Genomic DNA, 23,033 nt, shown 5'->3' with positions numbered 1-23,033 from the left:
GCCTCCCGCCGCCTGCGCACTCACCTCTGGCTCAGGCTGTGCTGGGGCAGCGCTGCCTGCGGGTGCCTTTTATAGCTGCCCCCATTGTGACACGGCCCCTCTGATGTCACAAGCGCCAGAGCGCATCACCGGCACAGCCGCCAACCAGCCCCCCCGCCTCAGCGCCTCACAGCTGCCCCCGGCAACCAGAGCCCCGACAGACACAGAGTACAGGCCCAGCCGGCAGGACAGGGCTGCCAGTTGCTCTGCTTCCACTGCTTTAGCCGCCCCCGCAGAGCATTTGCCGCCGTCCCGGAGTCAGGAGAGAGAGAGAGTCTTGGCCACTTTTCTCCTTCAGCAACAGCTAACGCCAGCTGGATGGCTTTTCCCTCTGCAGATTGACTCCGCTCACCTTGTCCTTCAGCAGCTTCTGCCACTCGTCCTGTAGGACTCCACACCGCAGCATTCCACCTTCGATGCTTTCCTACAGTACGACAAGGCCCATCAGTAACCAGAGCATGCTGGTTCTCATTAGCTGAGAGAATGAGAGTTCATGATATGGTGGAGCTTCCTCAGCACGTGTCACCACCTCCTCTGGTGGCACCCCAAAGGCCTTGCCTTCGGGCCAGTTTGTGATCACTTCTACCATTCCTGGGCAATTAGGGTTTCCTGTTTGAGCTCGCTGTGTCATTGAGGCAACCCACTTACTCCAGGGTAGCATCGGTGGTGTGATGAGTAGAGGGAACTTTACCCTTGAACATCCAGCTCAGTCCTGGTAATGGGGGCGCCAGGAGGAGCTGTGCCTCAGGACCAGGTGGTGTGACTTAATTCAGGCCACGATAGTCTACTGTTAGTCTCCAGTTCCCATCAGACTTTTGCGCTGGCCATATAAGGCTGTTCAAGGGTGAGCGAGTTTTGCTGATCACTCCTTGGCTCTCTAGCCGTTGATAGGAATGAGGGAGTCCCAGTTGGTGCGATACTGCTGTCGATGCACCGTGGCAGCAGCAATTGGCACCTGCTGATCTTTACGCTGGGCACCAGTGCCCACTAGGGCTTTATACTTTTGTGGCTCTGACGTGCCAGGCCATCGAATCCACACAGTCCAACAAATCCAGTTGTCCCTCTCCTCCTCATGGCTGGAGGCAGGGCACCTCAAACGTTGACCACAGCACCTACGATTAGCAGAGGAGTTCCTACCTGGTCCGTAGGATGGCCTACCATAGGTCAGAGCAGCCTTCCAGTTCTCCCTCCCACTTCCTCATGTTCTCTCCATAGTTGCAGAGGCAAAGACACAGGACATCTCGGAGCGGGTTCGATTGGTCTTGAGTCGGAGGGTGGTTTTTCTCTTGAGTAAGGGGCTGTTTTTTCTCAGCAGCTGCACATGGGTGTGTGGCCACTACTCTAGAAGGCGCATTGGTGGTGTAACTCGGGCAGTGATGGCTTTGGCAGACACTCAGTGAGTCGCTGCACCTCCCGCTACCCCCTGTAGGTTGCTACTGAGAAGAGCTGGCACTTTGCTCTTGCCTTGGTCTTGGAGGAGAGGTTATTGGCAGCTGTGAGCCAGGTGCCAGGAGAGACAGGGAGCAGGAGCTGTCCGCGACTTGGCCTGCTGCAAAAAAAGGCCAGAGTGGGTGTTGTAAGAGCAGGGCCCTGGGAGAGCCCGGAGAAGCCACGTCCCTTGGGCTGATGGGCAGCGGGCGCCCATTGGGCTTCTTTAGCTCTCAGACAGAGGCAGCTCTTTTGAGGGGACAATTCTCAGAGATCTTGCAAGTCTTTGCCCATATAGGGTCATTGGATTTCCACAGCAGGTGTCCCAAAGAGAGGTATGAGTACAGGTCTCCTGCCACGCAGCTGCCATCAGGCCATGGCTTCTCCTCAAGGTGGCCTGGATGGCGCAAGTGCGTGCCTTGAATTGGAGACATCTCCAAAGCTTTCTGGAACCTCGCTGCACGTGGCTTCTGCTTCGTCGAATACTACACAAGAGCAGACGCTGAACACGCAATGCGATTTATCAACGACACGCGACTAGATGATCGCATCATTCAAACTGACTGGGATGCAGGGTTTAAGGAGGGGCGACAGTATGGAAGAGGAAAAACTGGAGGACAGGTGCGAGATGAATACCGGACAGACTACGATGTGGGAAGAGGTGGCTTCGGCAAGATCATTCAGATGCAGAAAGCAAATCATCAGCCTGCGATCTACTGATTGCCTCGTGGCTCCTAGCTCGTAGAGGGCTCTGTCCTTCCAGAGCTAGCTCTGTTCTCGCATTTTGGATTGGGGTAGGGAGTGAGATCCAAGTTCCAGCAAAAGGTGACCCTCCTTAGACTGTGGATATACATGTATACATTCCCCCTTCCTTCTGGCTAGAGAGGATGTTCTGTGCTGTTACAGGGCAACAAGGGAAAAAAAACACGTGTGACGTGTGCCGGGTGAAGGTTGCGCAGGTCCCACGAGGGTATGGAGAATGAGCCTGGTGCTCGTACAGGAGGCAGAGCCCTGCTCAGCAGTCGTGACACTTGTTCCCTGTGCACAGGGCTCCCCACTCGGGCAGCGTCCTAACCACCTCACGGGGGTCACCCAAGGGCTGTCGGGCTACCAGGGCCACTGCAGGCTCCCTACCTACGGAGCCACCCAGGCAATGTGCAGAGCTGTGGAGGGGAACAAGTGATTGCCATTGCCCCAGCACTGGAGCAGAGACAGGTGCCAGCCTTAGCTCCACAATCAGTGAAAGCAGAGCCCAGCACATCAGCTCTTCAGCAAAATGCTCCGCCACTCTAGGGCAGCCGAGCGCTCAGCACCCTATGCCCGCCTTCCCCCCAAAACCCATGTCCACACATGCACAGACGCACGTTTGGGTGTGAAACAAATGATTTATTGACATCTATGTACAGGGTAAAGCTCCGCGAGGGACAGGGCGGTGGCTGTGCCCGTGGTAACAGGAGTCTCTGTCGCAAGGCTCCTTGCAAGGGCGACTCCAGCCGCATCGCGTCCCACTCCCCAGAGTGCGGTTCTGCTGCAGAGGAAAGGTGTGGCAGCAGTTCCCAGAGCCGACTGAGTAGCGTGTTGTGCGTGCCCAGCGTGCTCAGTTCCGCAGCACCAGCTCCCAGGGGAGTATCTAGGGGACACTAAGAGAGCTCCGTGCGTGAGGAGCTCTTTCGGTGTCCGTAGAAGAGCAGGCTTGTGAGCCGATCTTGCAGCTCATCGGCCTCACGCATTGCCTTGGCGTGGGCGGCTGGGTCATGCAGCAGGCGCTGGAAGAGGTTGAGTGGCTCCGCTGTTTGGAGGGCTGGGGGCAAGACGATGTCCTCGGGCATGTTCTCATTAGCAAAGAAGAAGTGGTCGAGGCGTTTGTCGTGCAGGCAGCCGCGCAGGTACCACAGGATATCCTGCAGCCGCATGAGGAATTCCCTCCTGCTCCAGCTCGACACTGGTAAGGTGTTGAGGAGGTGCATGGCAACCGTCTTGAAGGTAGCGGTGGAAAAGCCGGTGCCCAGCAGGATAGCGGCAAAGAGCTGGAGGCATTTGAGGTGGGAGGTGTCGTGTGGGGCCTGCCTGGCCACATGCCTGAAGAACTTCACCTCTGCCACCGCGTAGCTCTCTGCCCATGTTGTGCTGGGGGTGAGGATGGCCTCTGGAGTCTCCCGGCTGCTCAGGAAGATGTCCGAGTCGCCTCGCCGCACCCCAAACATGATGTCAACGAGGAGGCTTTTCCCAGAGGCGTTTGTCAGCTGCAGCTTGCAGGAGCGGCTGGAAGGCAGCACCTTCATGCTGTAGTGCTGCGCCTGAGGCATCTCTTCCCAGGCTGAGCTCACCAGGTTCTGCAACCACTGGGCGGTTTTGTGCACATCCAGGTAGGAGCCGGTGCAGAGGGTGCCAAGGAGGCTGGCAGACGGATTTTTCCTCAGCTCCTCCTCCTGGGGGTGGTGGAGGTAGAACGGCGTGTTCTCCACCAGCTGATCCCTGCTGCAGGTACACGCCAGCTCCACGCGGACGCGGGAGTTCTTTGCCGGCATCTCCGCTGCAGTGCCCAGCTCCAGGTGGAAAACGTGCCCACGGGGGGGCTTAAGGGGCACAAGCAGGCGGTACACAGCATCACGCCCACGGGGACTCCAACCTTCGAAGGCGCTGCCCACCCCGATGGCTGGCTGCAGGACCGGGAAGAAACTGTTGGACAAGCGCTCTTGCAGGACAGCCAGGAGGTCGCCCACCAGCTCCTCCACCACGCGGCTCCTGTAGGCCAGGCGCTGCACTGACGACCGGATGCGCTTTGCAAACCTCCCAAACACACGCTTCTCATAGTCGCCAGAACCTTCTCCTGCACATTGTTCGTTGCCGCACTCTGTGCTGCTGCCTGAGCTCTCCTCTGCAGCGCTGCTGCCTGGCTGGGGGCTCCTTTTGCTGAGGTGCCGGCAGAGCCTGAAGATCAGGACGAGGACTGCAGCGAGCGCCCAGACCTGCCAGTGCTGCAAGGCAGCGAAGAGCAGGTCTCCCCAGGCCGAGGCGTTCTGCTCCATGTCCTGCAGCAGCCGAGTCTTGGGCTGGCTCAGCTGCTGCGCGTGCTGCCGCATGTGCCCGCAGGTGGCCTCACCCAGCTCCTGGCAGACCATGTGCAGGAGCTGGAGGATGCTCTGCACGAGCAGGGGGAGGAAGGTTGTGTCAGCCATGGCCTGTGGGAGGAGGGAGAGAAGGGGTTGAGTGGGGCTGGGAGGGCAGGAAGTGGTGGCGCAAGGGCCCTGCCGCTGCACTGCAGGGAGCTGGGGGCAGGCAGGAGAGGGGGCGAGACAGCTGGGGGGCAGCAAGGCCTGCGCCCAGCCCCGGTGGCGGCGGTGGCAGCGTGCCCGGCCCCAGGCGCTCCCGCCAGCGGCTGGGCCCTTGATGCAGGATGAGAACCCACCCCCCCGGGGGCCCACCGTTCTGCCCGGGCCCCGCTCCGGCCCAGCCTCCCGCCGCCTGCGCACTCACCTCTGGCTCAGGCTGTGCTGGGGCAGCGCTGCCTGCGGGTGCCTTTTATAGCTGCCCCCATTGTGACACGGCCCCTCTGATGTCACAAGCGCCAGAGCGCATCACCGGCACAGCCGCCAACCAGCCCCCCCGCCTCAGCGCCTCACAGCTGCCCCCGGCAACCAGAGCCCCGACAGACACAGAGTACAGGCCCAGCCGGCAGGACAGGGCTGCCAGTTGCTCTGCTTCCACTGCTTTAGCCGCCCCCGCAGAGCATTTGCCGCCGTCCCGGAGTCAGGAGAGAGAGAGAGTCTTGGCCACTTTTCTCCTTCAGCAACAGCTAACGCCAGCTGGATGGCTTTTCCCTCTGCAGATTGACTCCGCTCACCTTGTCCTTCAGCAGCTTCTGCCACTCGTCCTGTAGGACTCCACACCGCAGCATTCCACCTTCGATGCTTTCCTACAGTACGACAAGGCCCATCAGTAACCAGAGCATGCTGGTTCTCATTAGCTGAGAGAATGAGAGTTCATGATATGGTGGAGCTTCCTCAGCACGTGTCACCACCTCCTCTGGTGGCACCCCAAAGGCCTTGCCTTCGGGCCAGTTTGTGATCACTTCTACCATTCCTGGGCAATTAGGGTTTCCTGTTTGAGCTCGCTGTGTCATTGAGGCAACCCACTTACTCCAGGGTAGCATCGGTGGTGTGATGAGTAGAGGGAACTTTACCCTTGAACATCCAGCTCAGTCCTGGTAATGGGGGCGCCAGGAGGAGCTGTGCCTCAGGACCAGGTGGTGTGACTTAATTCAGGCCACGATAGTCTACTGTTAGTCTCCAGTTCCCATCAGACTTTTGCGCTGGCCATATAAGGCTGTTCAAGGGTGAGCGAGTTTTGCTGATCACTCCTTGGCTCTCTAGCCGTTGATAGGAATGAGGGAGTCCCAGTTGGTGCGATACTGCTGTCGATGCACCGTGGCAGCAGCAATTGGCACCTGCTGATCTTTACGCTGGGCACCAGTGCCCACTAGGGCTTTATACTTTTATGGCTCTGACGTGCCAGGCCATCGAATCCACACAGTCCAACAAATCCAGTTGTCCCTCTCCTCCTCATGGCTGGAGGCAGGGCACCTCAAACGTTGACCACAGCACCTACGATTAGCAGAGGAGTTCCTACCTGGTCCGTAGGATGGCCTACCATAGGTCAGAGCAGCCTTCCAGTTCTCCCTCCCACTTCCTCATGTTCTCTCCATAGTTGCAGAGGCAAAGACACAGGACATCTCGGAGCGGGTTCGATTGGTCTTGAGTCGGAGGGTGGTTTTTCTCTTGAGTAAGGGGCTGTTTTTTCTCAGCAGCTGCACATGGGTGTGTGGCCACTACTCTAGAAGGCGCATTGGTGGTGTAACTCGGGCAGTGATGGCTTTGGCAGACACTCAGTGAGTCGCTGCACCTCCCGCTACCCCCTGTAGGTTGCTACTGAGAAGAGCTGGCACTTTGCTCTTGCCTTGGTCTTGGAGGAGAGGTTATTGGCAGCTGTGAGCCAGGTGCCAGGAGAGACAGGGAGCAGGAGCTGTCCGCGACTTGGCCTGCTGCAAAAAAAGGCCAGAGTGGGTGTTGTAAGAGCAGGGCCCTGGGAGAGCCCGGAGAAGCCACGTCCCTTGGGCTGATGGGCAGCGGGCGCCCATTGGGCTTCTTTAGCTCTCAGACAGAGGCAGCTCTTTTGAGGGGACAATTCTCAGAGATCTTGCAAGTCTTTGCCCATATAGGGTCATTGGATTTCCACAGCAGGTGTCCCAAAGAGAGGTATGAGTACAGGTCTCCTGCCACGCAGCTGCCATCAGGCCATGGCTTCTCCTCAAGGTGGCCTGGATGGCGCAAGTGCGTGCCTTGAATTGGAGACATCTCCAAAGCTTTCTGGAACCTCGCTGCACGTGGCTTCTGCTTCGTCGAATACTACACAAGAGCAGACGCTGAACACGCAATGCGATTTATCAACGACACGCGACTAGATGATCGCATCATTCAAACTGACTGGGATGCAGGGTTTAAGGAGGGGCGACAGTATGGAAGAGGAAAAACTGGAGGACAGGTGCGAGATGAATACCGGACAGACTACGATGTGGGAAGAGGTGGCTTCGGCAAGATCATTCAGATGCAGAAAGCAAATCATCAGCCTGCGATCTACTGATTGCCTCGTGGCTCCTAGCTCGTAGAGGGCTCTGTCCTTCCAGAGCTAGCTCTGTTCTCGCATTTTGGATTGGGGTAGGGAGTGAGATCCAAGTTCCAGCAAAAGGTGACCCTCCTTAGACTGTGGATATACATGTATACATTCCCCCTTCCTTCTGGCTAGAGAGGATGTTCTGTGCTGTTACAGGGCAACAAGGGAAAAAAAACACGTGTGACATGTGCCGGGTGAAGGTTGCGCAGGTCCCACGAGGGTATGGAGAATGAGCCTGGTGCTCGTACAGGAGGCAGAGCCCTGCTCAGCAGTCGTGACACTTGTTCCCTGTGCACAGGGCTCCCCACTCGGGCAGCGTCCTAACCACCTCACGGGGGTCACCCAAGGGCTGTCGGGCTACCAGGGCCACTGCAGGCTCCCTACCTACGGAGCCACCCAGGCAATGTGCAGAGCTGTGGAGGGGAACAAGTGATTGCCATTGCCCCAGCACTGGAGCAGAGACAGGTGCCAGCCTTAGCTCCACAATCAGTGAAAGCAGAGCCCAGCACATCAGCTCTTCAGCAAAATGCTCCGCCACTCTAGGGCAGCCGAGCGCTCAGCACCCTATGCCCGCCTTCCCCCCAAAACCCATGTCCACACATGCACAGACGCACGTTTGGGTGTGAAACAAATGATTTATTGACATCTATGTACAGGGTAAAGCTCCGCGAGGGACAGGGCGGTGGCTGTGCCCGTGGTAACAGGAGTCTCTGTCGCAAGGCTCCTTGCAAGGGCGACTCCAGCCGCATCGCGTCCCACTCCCCAGAGTGCGGTTCTGCTGCAGAGGAAAGGTGTGGCAGCAGTTCCCAGAGCCGACTGAGTAGCGTGTTGTGCGTGCCCAGCGTGCTCAGTTCCGCAGCACCAGCTCCCAGGGGAGTATCTAGGGGACACTAAGAGAGCTCCGTGCGTGAGGAGCTCTTTCGGTGTCCGTAGAAGAGCAGGCTTGTGAGCCGATCTTGCAGCTCATCGGCCTCACGCATTGCCTTGGCGTGGGCGGCTGGGTCATGCAGCAGGCGCTGGAAGAGGTTGAGTGGCTCCGCTGTTTGGAGGGCTGGGGGCAAGACGATGTCCTCGGGCATGTTCTCATTAGCAAAGAAGAAGTGGTCGAGGCGTTTGTCGTGCAGGCAGCCGCGCAGGTACCACAGGATATCCTGCAGCCGCATGAGGAATTCCCTCCTGCTCCAGCTCGACACTGGTAAGGTGTTGAGGAGGTGCATGGCAACCGTCTTGAAGGTAGCGGTGGAAAAGCCGGTGCCCAGCAGGATAGCGGCAAAGAGCTGGAGGCATTTGAGGTGGGAGGTGTCGTGTGGGGCCTGCCTGGCCACATGCCTGAAGAACTTCACCTCTGCCACCGCGTAGCTCTCTGCCCATGTTGTGCTGGGGGTGAGGATGGCCTCTGGAGTCTCCCGGCTGCTCAGGAAGATGTCCGAGTCGCCTCGCCGCACCCCAAACATGATGTCAACGAGGAGGCTTTTCCCAGAGGCGTTTGTCAGCTGCAGCTTGCAGGAGCGGCTGGAAGGCAGCACCTTCATGCTGTAGTGCTGCGCCTGAGGCATCTCTTCCCAGGCTGAGCTCACCAGGTTCTGCAACCACTGGGCGGTTTTGTGCACATCCAGGTAGGAGCCGGTGCAGAGGGTGCCAAGGAGGCTGGCAGACGGACTTTTCCTCAGCTCCTCCTCCTGGGGGTGGTGGAGGTAGAACGGCGTGTTCTCCACCAGCTGATCCCTGCTGCAGGTACACGCCAGCTCCACGCGGACGCGGGAGTTCTTTGCCGGCATCTCCGCTGCAGTGCCCAGCTCCAGGTGGAAAACGTGCCCACGGGGGGGCTTAAGGGGCACAAGCAGGCGGTACACAGCATCATGCCCACGGGGACTCCAACCTTCGAAGGCGCTACCCACCCCGATGGCTGGCTGCAGGACCGGGAAGAAACTGTTGGACAAGCGCTCTTGCAGGACAGCCAGGAGGTCGCCCACCAGCTCCTCCACCACGCGGCTCCTGTAGACCAGGCGCTGCACTGACGACCGGATGCGCTTTGCAAACCTCCCAAACACACGCTTCTCATAGTCGCCAGAACCTTCTCCTGCACATTGTTCGTTGCCGCACTCTGTGCTGCTGCCTGAGCTCTCCTCTGCAGCGCTGCTGCCTGGCTGGGGGCTCCTTTTGCTGAGGAGCCGGCAGAGCCTGAAGATCAGGACGAGGACTGCAGCGAGCGCCCAGACCTGCCAGTGCTGCAAGGCAGCGAAGAGCAGGTCTCCCCAGGCCGAGGCGTTCTGCTCCATGTCCTGCAGCAGCCGAGTCTTGGGCTGGCTCAGCTGCTGCGCGTGCTGCCGCATGTGCCCGCAGGTGGCCTCACCCAGCTCCTGGCAGACCATGTGCAGGAGCTGGAGGATGCTCTGCACGAGCAGGGGGAGGAAGGTTGTGTCAGCCATGGCCTGTGGGAGGAGGGAGAGAAGGGGTTGAGTGGGGCTGGGAGGGCAGGAAGTGGTGGCGCAAGGGCCCTGCCGCTGCACTGCAGGGAGCTGGGGGCAGGCAGGAGAGGGGGCGAGACAGCTGGGGGGCAGCAAGGCCTGCGCCCAGCCCCGGTGGCGGCGGTGGCAGCGTGCCGGGCCCCAGGCGCTCCCGCCAGCGGCTGGGCCCTTGATGCAGGATGAGAACCCACCCCCCCGGGGGCCCGCCGTTCTGCCCGGGCCCCGCTCCGGCCCAGCCTCCCGCCGCCTGCGCACTCACCTCTGGCTCAGGCTGTGCTGGGGCAGCGCTGCCTGCGGGCGCCTTTTATAGCTGCCCCCATTGTGACACGGCCCCTCTGATGTCACAAGCGCCAGAGCGCATCACCGGCACAGCCGCCAACCAGCCCCCCCGCCTCAGCGCCTCACAGCTGCCCCCGGCAACCAGAGCCCCGACAGACACAGAGTACAGGCCCAGCCGGCAGGACAGGGCTGCCAGTTGCTCTGCTTCCACTGCTTTAGCCGCCCCCGCAGAGCATTTGCTGCCGTCCCGGAGTCAGGAGAGAGAGAGAGTCTTGGCCACTTTTCTCCTTCAGCAACAGCTAACGCCAGCTGGATGGCTTTTCCCTCTGCAGATTGACTCCGCTCACCTTGTCCTTCAGCAGCTTCTGCCACTCGTCCTGTAGGACTCCACACCGCAGCATTCCACCTTCGATGCTTTCCTACAGTACGACAAGGCCCATCAGTAACCAGAGCATGCTGGTTCTCATTAGCTGAGAGAATGAGAGTTCATGATATGGTGGAGCTTCCTCAGCACGTGTCACCACCTCCTCTGGTGGCACCCCAAAGGCCTTGCCTTCGGGCCAGTTTGTGATCACTTCTACCATTCCTGGGCAATTAGGGTTTCCTGTTTGAGCTCGCTGTGTCATTGAGGCAATCCACTTACTCCAGGGTAGCATCGGTGGTGTGATGAGTAGAGGGAACTTTACCCTTGAACATCCAGCTCAGTCCTGGTAATGGGGGTGCCAGGAGGAGCTGTGCCTCAGGACCAGGTGGTGTGACTTCATTCAGGCCACGATAGTCTACTGTTAGTCTCCAGTTCCCATCAGACTTTTGCGCTGGCCATATAAGGCTGTTCAAGGGTGAGCGAGTTTTGCTGATCACTCCTTGGCTCTCTAGCCGTTGATAGGAATGAGGGAGTCCCAGTTGGTGCGATACTGCTGTCGATGCACCGTGGCAGCAGCAATTGGCACCTGCTGATCTTTACGCTGGGCACCAGTGCCCACTAGGGCTTTATACTTTTGTGGCTCTGACGTGCCAGGCCATCGAATCCACACAGTCCAACAAATCCAGTTGTCCCTCTCCTCCTCATGGCTGGAGGCAGGGCACCTCAAACGTTGACCACAGCACCTACGATTAGCAGAGGAGTTCCTACCTGGTCCGTAGGATGGCCTACCATAGGTCAGAGCAGCCTTCCAGTTCTCCCTCCCACTTCCTCATGTTCTCTCCATAGTTGCAGAGGCAAAGACACAGGACATCTCGGAGCGGGTTCGATTGGTCTTGAGTCGGAGGGTGGTTTTTCTCTTGAGTAAGGGGCTGATTTTTCTCAGCAGCTGCACATGGGTGTGTGGCCACTACTCTAGAAGGCGCATTGGTGGTGTAACTCGGGCAGTGATGGCTTTGGCAGACACTCAGTGAGTCGCTGCACCTCCCGCTACCCCCTGTAGGTTGCTACTGAGAAGAGCTGGCACTTTGCTCTTGCCTTGGTCTTGGAGGAGAGGTTATTGGCAGCTGTGAGCCGGGTGCCAGGAGAGACAGGGAGCAGGAGCTGTCCGCGACTTGGCCTGCTGCAAAAAAAGGCCAGAGTGGGTGTTGTAAGAGCAGGGCCCTGGGAGAGCCCGGAGAAGCCACGTCCCTTGGGCTGATGGGCAGCGGGCGCCCATTGGGCTTCTTTGGCTCTCAGACAGAGGCAGCTCTTTTGAGGGGACAATTCTCAGAGATCTTGCAAGTCTTTGCCCATATAGGGTCATTGGATTTCCACAGCAGGTGTCCCAAAGAGAGGTATGAGTACAGGTCTCCTGCCATGCAGCTGCCATCAGGCCATGGCTTCTCCTCAAGGTGGCCTGGATGGCGCAAGTGCGTGCCTTGAATTGGAGACATCTCCAAAGCTTTCTGGAACCTCGCTGCACGTGGCTTCTGCTTCGTCGAATACTACACAAGAGCAGACGCTGAACACGCAATGCGATTTATCAACGACACGCGACTAGATGATCGCATCATTCAAACTGACTGGGATGCAGGGTTTAAGGAGGGGCGACAGTATGGAAGAGGAAAAACTGGAGGACAGGTGCGAGATGAATACCGGACAGACTACGATGTGGGAAGAGGTGGCTTCGGCAAGATCATTCAGATGCAGAAAGCAAATCATCAGCCTGCGATCTACTGATTGCCTCGTGGCTCCTAGCTCGTAGAGGGCTCTGTCCTTCCAGAGCTAGCTCTGTTCTCGCATTTTGGATTGGGGTAGGGAGTGAGATCCAAGTTCCAGCAAAAGGTGACCCTCCTTAGACTGTGGATATACATGTATACATTCCCCCTTCCTTCTGGCTAGAGAGGATGTTCTGTGCTGTTACAGGGCAACAAGGGAAAAAAAACACGTGTGACGTGTGCCGGGTGAAGGTTGCGCAGGTCCCACGAGGGTATGGAGAATGAGCCTGGTGCTCGTACAGGAGGCAGAGCCCTGCTCAGCAGTCGTGACACTTGTTCCCTGTGCACAGGGCTCCCCACTCGGGCAGCGTCCTAACCACCTCACGGGGGTCACCCAAGGGCTGTCGGGCTACCAGGGCCACTGCAGGCTCCCTACCTACGGAGCCACCCAGGCAATGTGCAGAGCTGTGGAGGGGAACAAGTGATTGCCATTGCCCCAGCACTGGAGCAGAGACAGGTGCCAGCCTTAGCTCCACAATCAGTGAAAGCAGAGCCCAGCACATCAGCTCTTCAGCAAAATGCTCCGCCACTCTAGGGCAGCCGAGCGCTCAGCACCCTATGCCCGCCTTCCCCCCAAAACCCATGTCCACACATGCACAGACGCACGTTTGGGTGTGAAACAAATGATTTATTGACATCTATGTACAGGGTAAAGCTCCGCGAGGGACAGGGCGGTGGCTGTGCCCGTGGTAACAGGAGTCTCTGTCGCAAGGCTCCTTGCAAGGGCGACTCCAGCCGCATCGCGTCCCACTCCCCAGAGTGCGGTTCTGCTGCAGAGGAAAGGTGTGGCAGCAGTTCCCAGAGCCGACTGAGTAGCGTGTTGTGCGTGCCCAGCGTGCTCAGTTCCGCAGCACCAGCTCCCAGGGGAGTATCTAGGGGACACTAAGAGAGCTCCGTGCGTGAGGAGCTCTTTCGGTGTCCGTAGAAGAGCAGGCTTGTGAGCCGATCTTGCAGCTCATCGGCCTCACGCATTGCCTTGGCGTGGGCGGCTGGGTCATGCAGCAGGCGCTGGAAGAGGTTGAGTGGCTCCGCTGTTTGGAGGGCTGGGGGCAAGACGATGTCCTCGGGCATGTTCTCATTAGCAAAGAAGAAGTGGTTGAGGCGTTTGTCGTGCAGGCAGCCGCGCAGGTACCACAGGATATCCTGCAGCCGCATGAGGAATTCCCTCCTGCTCCAGCTCGACACTGGTAAGGTGTTGAGGAGGTGCATGGCAACCGTCTTGAAGGTAGCGGTGGAAAAGCCGGTGCCCAGCAGGATAGCGGCAAAGAGCTGGAGGCATTTGAGGTGGGAGGTGTCGTGTGGGGCCTGCCTGGCCACATGCCTGAAGAACTTCACCTCTGCCACCGCGTAGCTCTCTGCCCATGTTGTGCTGGGGGTGAGGATGGCCTCTGGAGTCTCCCGGCTGCTCAGGAAGATGTCCGAGTCGCCTCGCCGCACCCCAAACATGATGTCAACGAGGAGGCTTTTCCCAGAGGCGTTTGTCAGCTGCAGCTTGCAGGAGCGGCTGGAAGGCAGCACCTTCATGCTGTAGTGCTGCGCCTGAGGCATCTCTTCCCAGGCTGAGCTCACCAGGTTCTGCAACCACTGGGCGGTTTTGTGCACATCCAGGTAGGAGCCGGTGCAGAGGGTGCCAAGGAGGCTGGCAGACGGACTTTTCCTCAGCTCCTCCTCCTGGGGGTGGTGGAGGTAGAACGGCGTGTTCTCCACCAGCTGATCCCTGCTGCAGGTACACGCCAGCTCCACGCGGACGCGGGAGTTCTTTGCCGGCATCTCCGCTGCAGTGCCCAGCTCCAGGTGGAAAACGTGCCCACGGGGGGGCTTAAGGGGCACAAGCAGGCGGTACACAGCATCACGCCCACGGGGACTCCAACCTTCGAAGGCGCTGCCCACCCCGATGGCTGGCTGCAGGACCGGGAAGAAACTGTTGGACAAGCGCTCTTGCAGGACAGCCAGGAGGTCGCCCACCAGCTCCTCCACCACGCGGCTCCTGTAGGCCAGGCGCTGCACTGACGACCGGATGCGCTTTGCAAACCTCCCAAACACACGCTTCTCATAGTCGCCAGAACCTTCTCCTGCACATTGTTCGTTGCCGCACTCTGTGCTGCTGCCTGAGCTCTCCTCTGCAGCGCTGCTGCCTGGCTGGGGGCTCCTTTTGCTGAGGTGCCGGCAGAGCCTGAAGATCAGGACGAGGACTGCAGCGAGCGCCCAGACCTGCCAGTGCTGCAAGGCAGCGAAGAGCAGGTCTCCCCAGGCCGAGGCGTTCTGCTCCATGTCCTGCAGCAGCCGAGTCTTGGGCTGGCTCAGCTGCTGCGCGTGCTGCCGCATGTGCCCGCAGGTGGCCTCACCCAGCTCCTGGCAGACCATGTGCAGGAGCTGGAGGATGCTCTGCACGAGCAGGGGGAGGAAGGTTGTGTCAGCCATGGCCTGTGGGAGGAGGGAGAGAAGGGGTTGAGTGGGGCTGGGAGGGCAGGAAGTGGTGGCGCAAGGGCCCTGCCGCTGCACTGCAGGGAGCTGGGGGCAGGCAGGAGAGGGGGCGAGACAGCTGGGGGGCAGCAAGGCCTGCGCCCAGCCCCGGTGGCGGCGGTGGCAGCGTGCCCGGCCCCAGGCGCTCCCGCCAGCGGCTGGGCCCTTGATGCAGGATGAGAACCCACCCCCCGGGGGCCCGCCGTTCTGCCCGGGCCCCGCTCCGGCCCAGCCTCCCGCCGCCTGCGCACTCACCTCTGGCTCAGGCTGTGCTGGGGCAGCGCTGCCTGCGGGCGCCTTTTATAGCTGCCCCCATTGTGACACGGCCCCTCTGATGTCACAAGCGCCAGAGCGCATCACCGGCACAGCCGCCAACCAGCCCCCCTGCCTCAGCGCCTCACAGCTGCCCCCGGCAACCAGAGCCCCGACAGACACAGAGTACAGGCCCAGCCGGCAGGACAGGGCTGCCAGTTGCTCTGCTTCCACTGCTTTAGCCGCCCCCGCAGAGCATTTGCTGCCGTCCCGGAGTCAGGAGAGAGAGAGAGTCTTGGCCACTTTTCTCCTTCAGCAACAGCTAACGCCAGCTGGATGGCTTTTCCCTCTGCAGATTGACTCCGCTCACCTTGTCCTTCAGCAGCTTCTGCCACTCGTCCTGTAGGACTCCACACCGCAGCATTCCACCTTCGATGCTTTCCTACAGTACGACAAGGCCCATCAGTAACCAGAGCATGCTGGTTCTCATTAGCTGAGAGAATGAGAGTTCATGATATGGTGGAGCTTCCTCAGCACGTGTCACCACCTCCTCTGGTGGCACCCCAAAGGCCTTGCCTTCGGGCCAGTTTGTGATCACTTCTACCATTCCTGGGCAATTAGGGTTTCCTGTTTGAGCTCGCTGTGTCATTGAGGCAATCCACTTACTCCAGGGTAGCATCGGTGGTGTGATGAGTAGAGGGAACTTTACCCTTGAACATCCAGCTCAGTCCTGGTAATGGGGGTGCCAGGAGGAGCTGTGCCTCAGGACCAGGTGGTGTGACTTAATTCAGGCCACGATAGTCTACTGTTAGTCTCCAGTTCCCATCAGACTTTTGCGCTGGCCATATAAGGCTGTTCAAGGGTGAGCGAGTTTTGCTGATCACTCCTTGGCTCTCTAGCCGTTGATAGGAATGAGGGAGTCCCAGTTGGTGCGATACTGCTGTCGATGCACCGTGGCAGCAGCAATTGGCACCTGCTGATCTTTACGCTGGGCACCAGTGCCCACTAGGGCTTTATACTTTTGTGGCTCTGACGTGCCAGGCCATCGAATCCACACAGTCCAACAAATCCAGTTGTCCCTCTCCTCCTCATGGCTGGAGGCAGGGCACCTCAAACGTTGACCACAGCACCTACGATTAGCAGAGGAGTTCCTACCTGGTCCGTAGGATGGCCTACCATAGGTCAGAGCAGCCTTCCAGTTCTCCCTCCCACTTCCTCATGTTCTCTCCATAGTTGCAGAGGCAAAGACACAGGACATCTCGGAGCGGGTTCGATTGGTCTTGAGTCGGAGGGTGGTTTTTCTCTTGAGTAAGGGGCTGTTTTTTCTCAGCAGCTGCACATGGGTGTGTGGCCACTACTCTAGAAGGCGCATTGGTGGTGTAACTCGGGCAGTGATGGCTTTGGCAGACACTCAGTGAGTCGCTGCACCTCCCGCTACCCCCTGTAGGTTGCTACTGAGAAGAGCTGGCACTTTGCTCTTGCCTTGGTCTTGGAGGAGAGGTTATTGGCAGCTGTGAGCCGGGTGCCAGGAGAGACAGGGAGCAGGAGCTGTCCGCGACTTGGCCTGCTGCAAAAAAAGGCCAGAGTGGGTGTTGTAAGAGCAGGGCCCTGGGAGAGCCCGGAGAAGCCACGTCCCTTGGGCTGATGGGCAGCGGGCGCCCATTGGGCTTCTTTAGCTCTCAGACAGAGGCAGCTCTTTTGAGGGGACAATTCTCAGAGATCTTGCAAGTCTTTGCCCATATAGGGTCATTGGATTTCCACAGCAGGTGTCCCAAAGAGAGGTATGAGTACAGGTCTCCTGCCACGCAGCTGCCATCAGGCCATGGCTTCTCCTCAAGGTGGCCTGGATGGCGCAAGTGCGTGCCTTGAATTGGAGACATCTCCAAAGCTTTCTGGAACCTCGCTGCACGTGGCTTCTGCTTCGTCGAATACTACACAAGAGCAGACGCTGAACACGCAATGCGATTTATCAACGACACGCGACTAGATGATCGCATCATTCAAACTGACTGGGATGCAGGGTTTAAGGAGGGGCGACAGTATGGAAGAGGAAAAACTGGAGGACAGGTGCGAGATGAATACCGGACAGACTACGATGTGGGAAGAGGTGGCTTCGGCAAGATCATTCAGATGCAGAAAGCAAATCATCAGCCTGCGATCTACTGATTGCCTCGTGGCTCCTAGCTCGTAGAGGGCTCTGTCCTTCCAGAGCTAGCTCTGTTCTCGCATTTTGGATTGGGGTAGGGAGTGAGATCCAAGTTCCAGCAAAAGGTGACCCTCCTTAGACTGTGGATATACATGTATACATTCCCCCTTCCTTCTGGCTAGAGAGGATGTTCTGTGCTGTTACAGGGCAACAAGGGAAAAAAAACACGTGTGACATGTGCCGGGTGAAGGTTGCGCAGGTCCCACGAGGGTATGGAGAATGAGCCTGGTGCTCGTACAGGAGGCAGAGCCCTGCTCAGCAGTCGTGACACTTGTTCCCTGTGCACAGGGCTCCCCACTCGGGCAGCGTCCTAACCACCTCACGGGGGTCACCCAAGGGCTGTCGGGCTACCAGGGCCACTGCAGGCTCCCTACCTACGGAGCCACCCAGGCAATGTGCAGAGCTGTGGAGGGGAACAAGTGATTGCCATTGCCCCAGCAATGGAGCAGAGACAGGTGCCAGCCTTAGCTCCACAATCAGTGAAAGCAGAGCCCAGCACATCAGCTCTTCAGCAAAATGCTCCGCCACTCTAGGGCAGCCGAGCGCTCAGCACCCTATGCCCGCCTTCCCCCCAAAACCCATGTCCACACATGCACAGACGCACGTTTGGGTGTGAAACAAATGATTTATTGACATCTATGTACAGGGTAAAGCTCCGCGAGGGACAGGGCGGTGGCTGTGCCCGTGGTAACAGGAGTCTCTGTCGCAAGGCTCCTTGCAAGGGCGACTCCAGCCGCATCGCGTCCCACTCCCCAGAGTGCGGTTCTGCTGCAGAGGAAAGGTGTGGCAGCAGTTCCCAGAGCCGACTGAGTAGCGTGTTGTGCGTGCCCAGCGTGCTCAGTTCCGCAGCACCAGCTCCCAGGGGAGTATCTAGGGGACACTAAGAGAGCTCCGTGCGTGAGGAGCTCTTTCGGTGTCCGTAGAAGAGCAGGCTTGTGAGCCGATCTTGCAGCTCATCAGCCTCATGCATTGCCTTGGCGTGGGCGGCTGGGTCATGCAGCAGGCGCTGGAAGAGGTTGAGTGGCTCCGCTGTTTGGAGGGCTGGGGGCAAGACGATGTCCTCGGGCATGTTCTCATTAGCAAAGAAGAAGTGGTCGAGGCGTTTGTCGTGCAGGCAGCCGCGCAGGTACCACAGGATATCCTGCAGCCGCATGAGGAATTCCCTCCTGCTCCAGCTCGACACTGGTAAGGTGTTGAGGAGGTGCATGGCAACCGTCTTGAAGGTAGCGGTGGAAAAGCCGGTGCCCAGCAGGATAGCGGCAAAGAGCTGGAGGCATTTGAGGTGGGAGGTGTCGTGTGGGGCCTGCCTGGCCACATGCCTGAAGAACTTCACCTCTGCCACCGCGTAGCTCTCTGCCCATGTTGTGCTGGGGGTGAGGATGGCCTCTGGAGTCTCCCGGCTGCTCAGGAAGATGTCCGAGTCGCCTCGCCGCACCCCAAACATGATGTCAACGAGGAGGCTTTTCCCAGAGGCGTTTGTCAGCTGCAGCTTGCAGGAGCGGCTGGAAGGCAGCACCTTCATGCTGTAGTGCTGCGCCTGAGGCATCTCTTCCCAGGCTGAGCTCACCAGGTTCTGCAACCACTGGGCGGTTTTGTGCACATCCAGGTAGGAGCCGGTGCAGAGGGTGCCAAGGAGGCTGGCAGACGGATTTTTCCTCAGCTCCTCCTCCTGGGGGTGGTGGAGGTAGAACGGCGTGTTCTCCACCAGCTGATCCCTGCTGCAGGTACACGCCAGCTCCACGCGGACGCGGGAGTTCTTTGCCGGCATCTCCGCTGCAGTGCCCAGCTCCAGGTGGAAAACGTGCCCACGGGGGGGCTTAAGGGGCACAAGGAGGCGGTACACAGCATCACGCCCACGGGGACTCCAACCTTCGAAGGCGCTACCCACCCCGATGGCTGGCTGCAGGACCGGGAAGAAACTGTTGGACAAGCGCTCTTGCAGGACAGCCAGGAGGTCGCCCACCAGCTCCTCCACCACGCGGCTCCTGTAGGCCAGGCGCTGCACTGACGACCGGATGCGCTTTGCAAACCTCCCAAACACACGCTTCTCATAGTCGCCAGAACCTTCTCCTGCACATTGTTCGTTGCCGCACTCTGTGCTGCTGCCTGAGCTCTCCTCTGCAGCGCTGCTGCCTGGCTGGGGGCTCCTTTTGCTGAGGTGCCGGCAGAGCCTGAAGATCAGGACGAGGACTGCAGCGAGCGCCCAGACCTGCCAGTGCTGCAAGGCAGCGAAGAGCAGGTCTCCCCAGGCCGAGGCGTTCTGCTCCATGTCCTGCAGCAGCCGAGTCTTGGGCTGGCTCAGCTGCTGCGCGTGCTGCCGCATGTGCCCGCAGGTGGCCTCACCCAGCTCCTGGCAGACCATGTGCAGGAGCTGGAGGATGCTCTGCACGAGCAGGGGGAGGAAGGTTGTGTCAGCCATGGCCTGTGGGAGGAGGGAGAGAAGGGGTTGAGTGGGGCTGGGAGGGCAGGAAGTGGTGGCGCAAGGGCCCTGCCGCTGCACTGCAGGGAGCTGGGGGCAGGCAGGAGAGGGGGCGAGACAGCTGGGGGGCAGCAAGGCCTGCGCCCAGCCCCGGTGGCGGCGGTGGCAGCGTGCCCGGCCCCAGGCGCTCCCGCCAGCGGCTGGGCCCTTGATGCAGGATGAGAACCCACCCCCCCGGGGGCCCGCCGTTCTGCCCGGGCCCCGCTCCGGCCCAGCCTCCCGCCGCCTGCGCACTCACCTCTGGCTCAGGCTGTGCTGGGGCAGTGCTGCCTGCGGGCGCCTTTTATAGCTGCCCCCATTGTGACACGGCCCCTCTGATGTCACAAGCGCCAGAGCGCATCACCGGCACAGCCGCCAACCAGCCCCCCCGCCTCAGCGCCTCACAGCTGCCCCCGGCAACCAGAGCCCCGACAGACACAGAGTACAGGCCCAGCCGGCAGGACAGGGCTGCCAGTTGCTCTGCTTCCACTGCTTTAGCCGCCCCCGCAGAGCATTTGCTGCCGTCCCGGAGTCAGGAGAGAGAGAGAGTCTTGGCCACTTTTCTCCTTCAGCAACAGCTAACGCCAGCTGGATGGCTTTTCCCTCTGCAGATTGACTCCGCTCACCTTGTCCTTCAGCAGCTTCTGCCACTCGTCCTGTAGGACTCCACACCGCAGCATTCCACCTTCGATGCTTTCCTACAGTACGACAAGGCCCATCAGTAACCAGAGCATGCTGGTTCTCATTAGCTGAGAGAATGAGAGTTCATGATATGGTGGAGCTTCCTCAGCACGTGTCACCACCTCCTCTGGTGGCACCCCAAAGGCCTTGCCTTCGGGCCAGTTTGTGATCACTTCTACCATTCCTGGGCAATTAGGGTTTCCTGTTTGAGCTCGCTGTGTCATTGAGGCAATCCACTTACTCCAGGGTAGCATCGGTGGTGTGATGAGTAGAGGGAACTTTACCCTTGAACATCCAGCTCAGTCCTGGTAATGGGGGTGCCAGGAGGAGCTGTGCCTCAGGACCAGGTGGTGTGACTTCATTCAGGCCACGATAGTCTACTGTTAGTCTCCAGTTCCCATCAGACTTTTGCGCTGGCCATATAAGGCTGTTCAAGGGTGAGCGAGTTTTGCTGATCACTCCTTGGCTCTCTAGCCGTTGATAGGAATGAGGGAGTCCCAGTTGGTGCGATACTGCTGTCGATGCACCGTGGCAGCAGCAATTGGCACCTGCTGATCTTTACGCTGGGCACCAGTGCCCACTAGGGCTTTATACTTTTGTGGCTCTGACGTGCCAGGCCATCGAATCCACACAGTCCAACAAATCCAGTTGTCCCTCTCCTCCTCATGGCTGGAGGCAGGGCACCTCAAACGTTGACCACAGCACCTACGATTAGCAGAGGAGTTCCTACCTGGTCCGTAGGATGGCCTACCATAGGTCAGAGCAGCCTTCCAGTTCTCCCTCCCACTTCCTCATGTTCTCTCCATAGTTGCAGAGGCAAAGACACAGGACATCTCGGAGCGGGTTCGATTGGTCTTGAGTCGGAGGGTGGTTTTTCTCTTGAGTAAGGGGCTGTTTTTTCTCAGCAGCTGCACATGGGTGTGTGGCCACTACTCTAGAAGGCGCATTGGTGGTGTAACTCGGGCAGTGATGGCTTTGGCAGACACTCAGTGAGTCGCTGCACCTCCCGCTACCCCCTGTAGGTTGCTACTGAGAAGAGCTGGCACTTTGCTCTTGCCTTGGTCTTGGAGGAGAGGTTATTGGCAGCTGTGAGCCGGGTGCCAGGAGAGACAGGGAGCAGGAGCTGTCCGCGACTTGGCCTGCTGCAAAAAAAGGCCAGAGTGGGTGTTGTAAGAGCAGGGCCCTGGGAGAGCCCGGAGAAGCCACGTCCCTTGGGCTGATGGGCAGCGGGCGCCCATTGGGCTTCTTTAGCTCTCAGACAGAGGCAGCTCTTTTGAGGGGACAATTCTCAGAGATCTTGCAAGTCTTTGCCCATATAGGGTCATTGGATTTCCACAGCAGGTGTCCCAAAGAGAGGTATGAGTACAGGTCTCCTGCCACGCAGCTGCCATCAGGCCATGGCTTCTCCTCAAGGTGGCCTGGATGGCGCAAGTGCGTGCCTTGAATTGGAGACATCTCCAAAGCTTTCTGGAACCTCGCTGCACGTGGCTTCTGCTTCGTCGAATACTACACAAGAGCAGACGCTGAACACGCAATGCGATTTATCAACGACACGCGACTAGATGATCGCATCATTCAAACTGACTGGGATGCAGGGTTTAAGGAGGGGCGACAGTATGGAAGAGGAAAAACTGGAGGACAGGTGCGAGATGAATACCGGACAGACTACGATGTGGGAAGAGGTGGCTTCGGCAAGATCATTCAGATGCAGAAAGCAAATCATCAGCCTGCGATCTACTGATTGCCTCGTGGCTCCTAGCTCGTAGAGGGCTCTGTCCTTCCAGAGCTAGCTCTGTTCTCGCATTTTGGATTGGGGTAGGGAGTGAGATCCAAGTTCCAGCAAAAGGTGACCCTCCTTAGACTGTGGATATACATGTATACATTCCCCCTTCCTTCTGGCTAGAGAGGATGTTCTGTGCTGTTACAGGGCAACAAGGGAAAAAAAACACGTGTGACGTGTGCCGGGTGAAGGTTGCGCAGGTCCCACGAGGGTATGGAGAATGAGCCTGGTGCTCGTACAGGAGGCAGAGCCCTGCTCAGCAGTCGTGACACTTGTTCCCTGTGCACAGGGCTCCCCACTCGGGCAGCGTCCTAACCACCTCACGGGGGTCACCCAAGGGCTGTCGGGCTACCAGGGCCACTGCAGGCTCCCTACCTACGGAGCCACCCAGGCAATGTGCAGAGCTGTGGAGGGGAACAAGTGATTGCCATTGCCCCAGCACTGGAGCAGAGACAGGTGCCAGCCTTAGCTCCACAATCAGTGAAAGCAGAGCCCAGCACATCAGCTCTTCAGCAAAATGCTCCGCCACTCTAGGGCAGCCGAGCGCTCAGCACCCTATGCCCGCCTTCCCCCCAAAACCCATGTCCACACATGCACAGACGCACGTTTGGGTGTGAAACAAATGATTTATTGACATCTATGTACAGGGTAAAGCTCCGCGAGGGACAGAGCAGTGGCTGTGCCCGTGGTAACAGGAGTCTCTGTCGCAAGGCTCCTTGCAAGGGCGACTCCAGCCGCATCGCGTCCCACTCCCCAGAGTGCGGTTCTGCTGCAGAGGAAAGGTGTGGCAGCAGTTCCCAGAGCCGACTGAGTAGCGTGTTGTGCGTGCCCAGCGTGCTCAGTTCCGCAGCACCAGCTCCCAGGGGAGTATCTAGGGGACACTAAGAGAGCTCCGTGCGTGAGGAGCTCTTTCGGTGTCCGTAGAAGAGCAGGCTTGTGAGCCGATCTTGCAGCTCATCAGCCTCACGCATTGCCTTGGCGTGGGCGGCTGGGTCATGCAGCAGGCGCTGGAAGAGGTTGAGTGGCTCCGCTGTTTGGAGGGCTGGGGGCAAGACGATGTCCTCGGGCATGTTCTCATTAGCAAAGAAGAAGTGGTCGAGGCGTTTGTCGTGCAGGCAGCTGCGCAGG

The 23,033-nt window shown here is 59.0% G+C and overlaps 1 protein-coding gene across 1 annotated transcript in view; it reads right to left on the bottom strand.

The window, feature by feature from the left end:
- Window positions 1-17,956, bottom strand: part of LOC309685548 (inositol 1,4,5-trisphosphate receptor-interacting protein-like 1) — a gene marked incomplete at both ends in the record, with an annotated part of 47,762 nt that extends 29,806 nt beyond the window's left edge. Inside the window, one exon of the mRNA XM_082501295.1 lies at window positions 17,937-17,956. Within this exon, the coding sequence (XP_082357421.1) occupies window positions 17,937-17,956 (20 nt within the window). The remainder of the gene's footprint in view (window positions 1-17,936) is intronic.
- Between the last annotated feature and the right edge of the window lie 5,077 nt (window positions 17,957-23,033).

Source organism: Vanellus vanellus (assembly GCF_965231255.1).
Source record: "Vanellus vanellus genome assembly, contig: HAP1_SCAFFOLD_47, whole genome shotgun sequence".
Classification (NCBI taxonomy): Eukaryota; Metazoa; Chordata; class Aves; order Charadriiformes; family Charadriidae; genus Vanellus; species Vanellus vanellus.
Note: the sequence above shows the minus strand (reverse complement) of the source record. Positions and strands in the feature narration are given on the sequence as shown.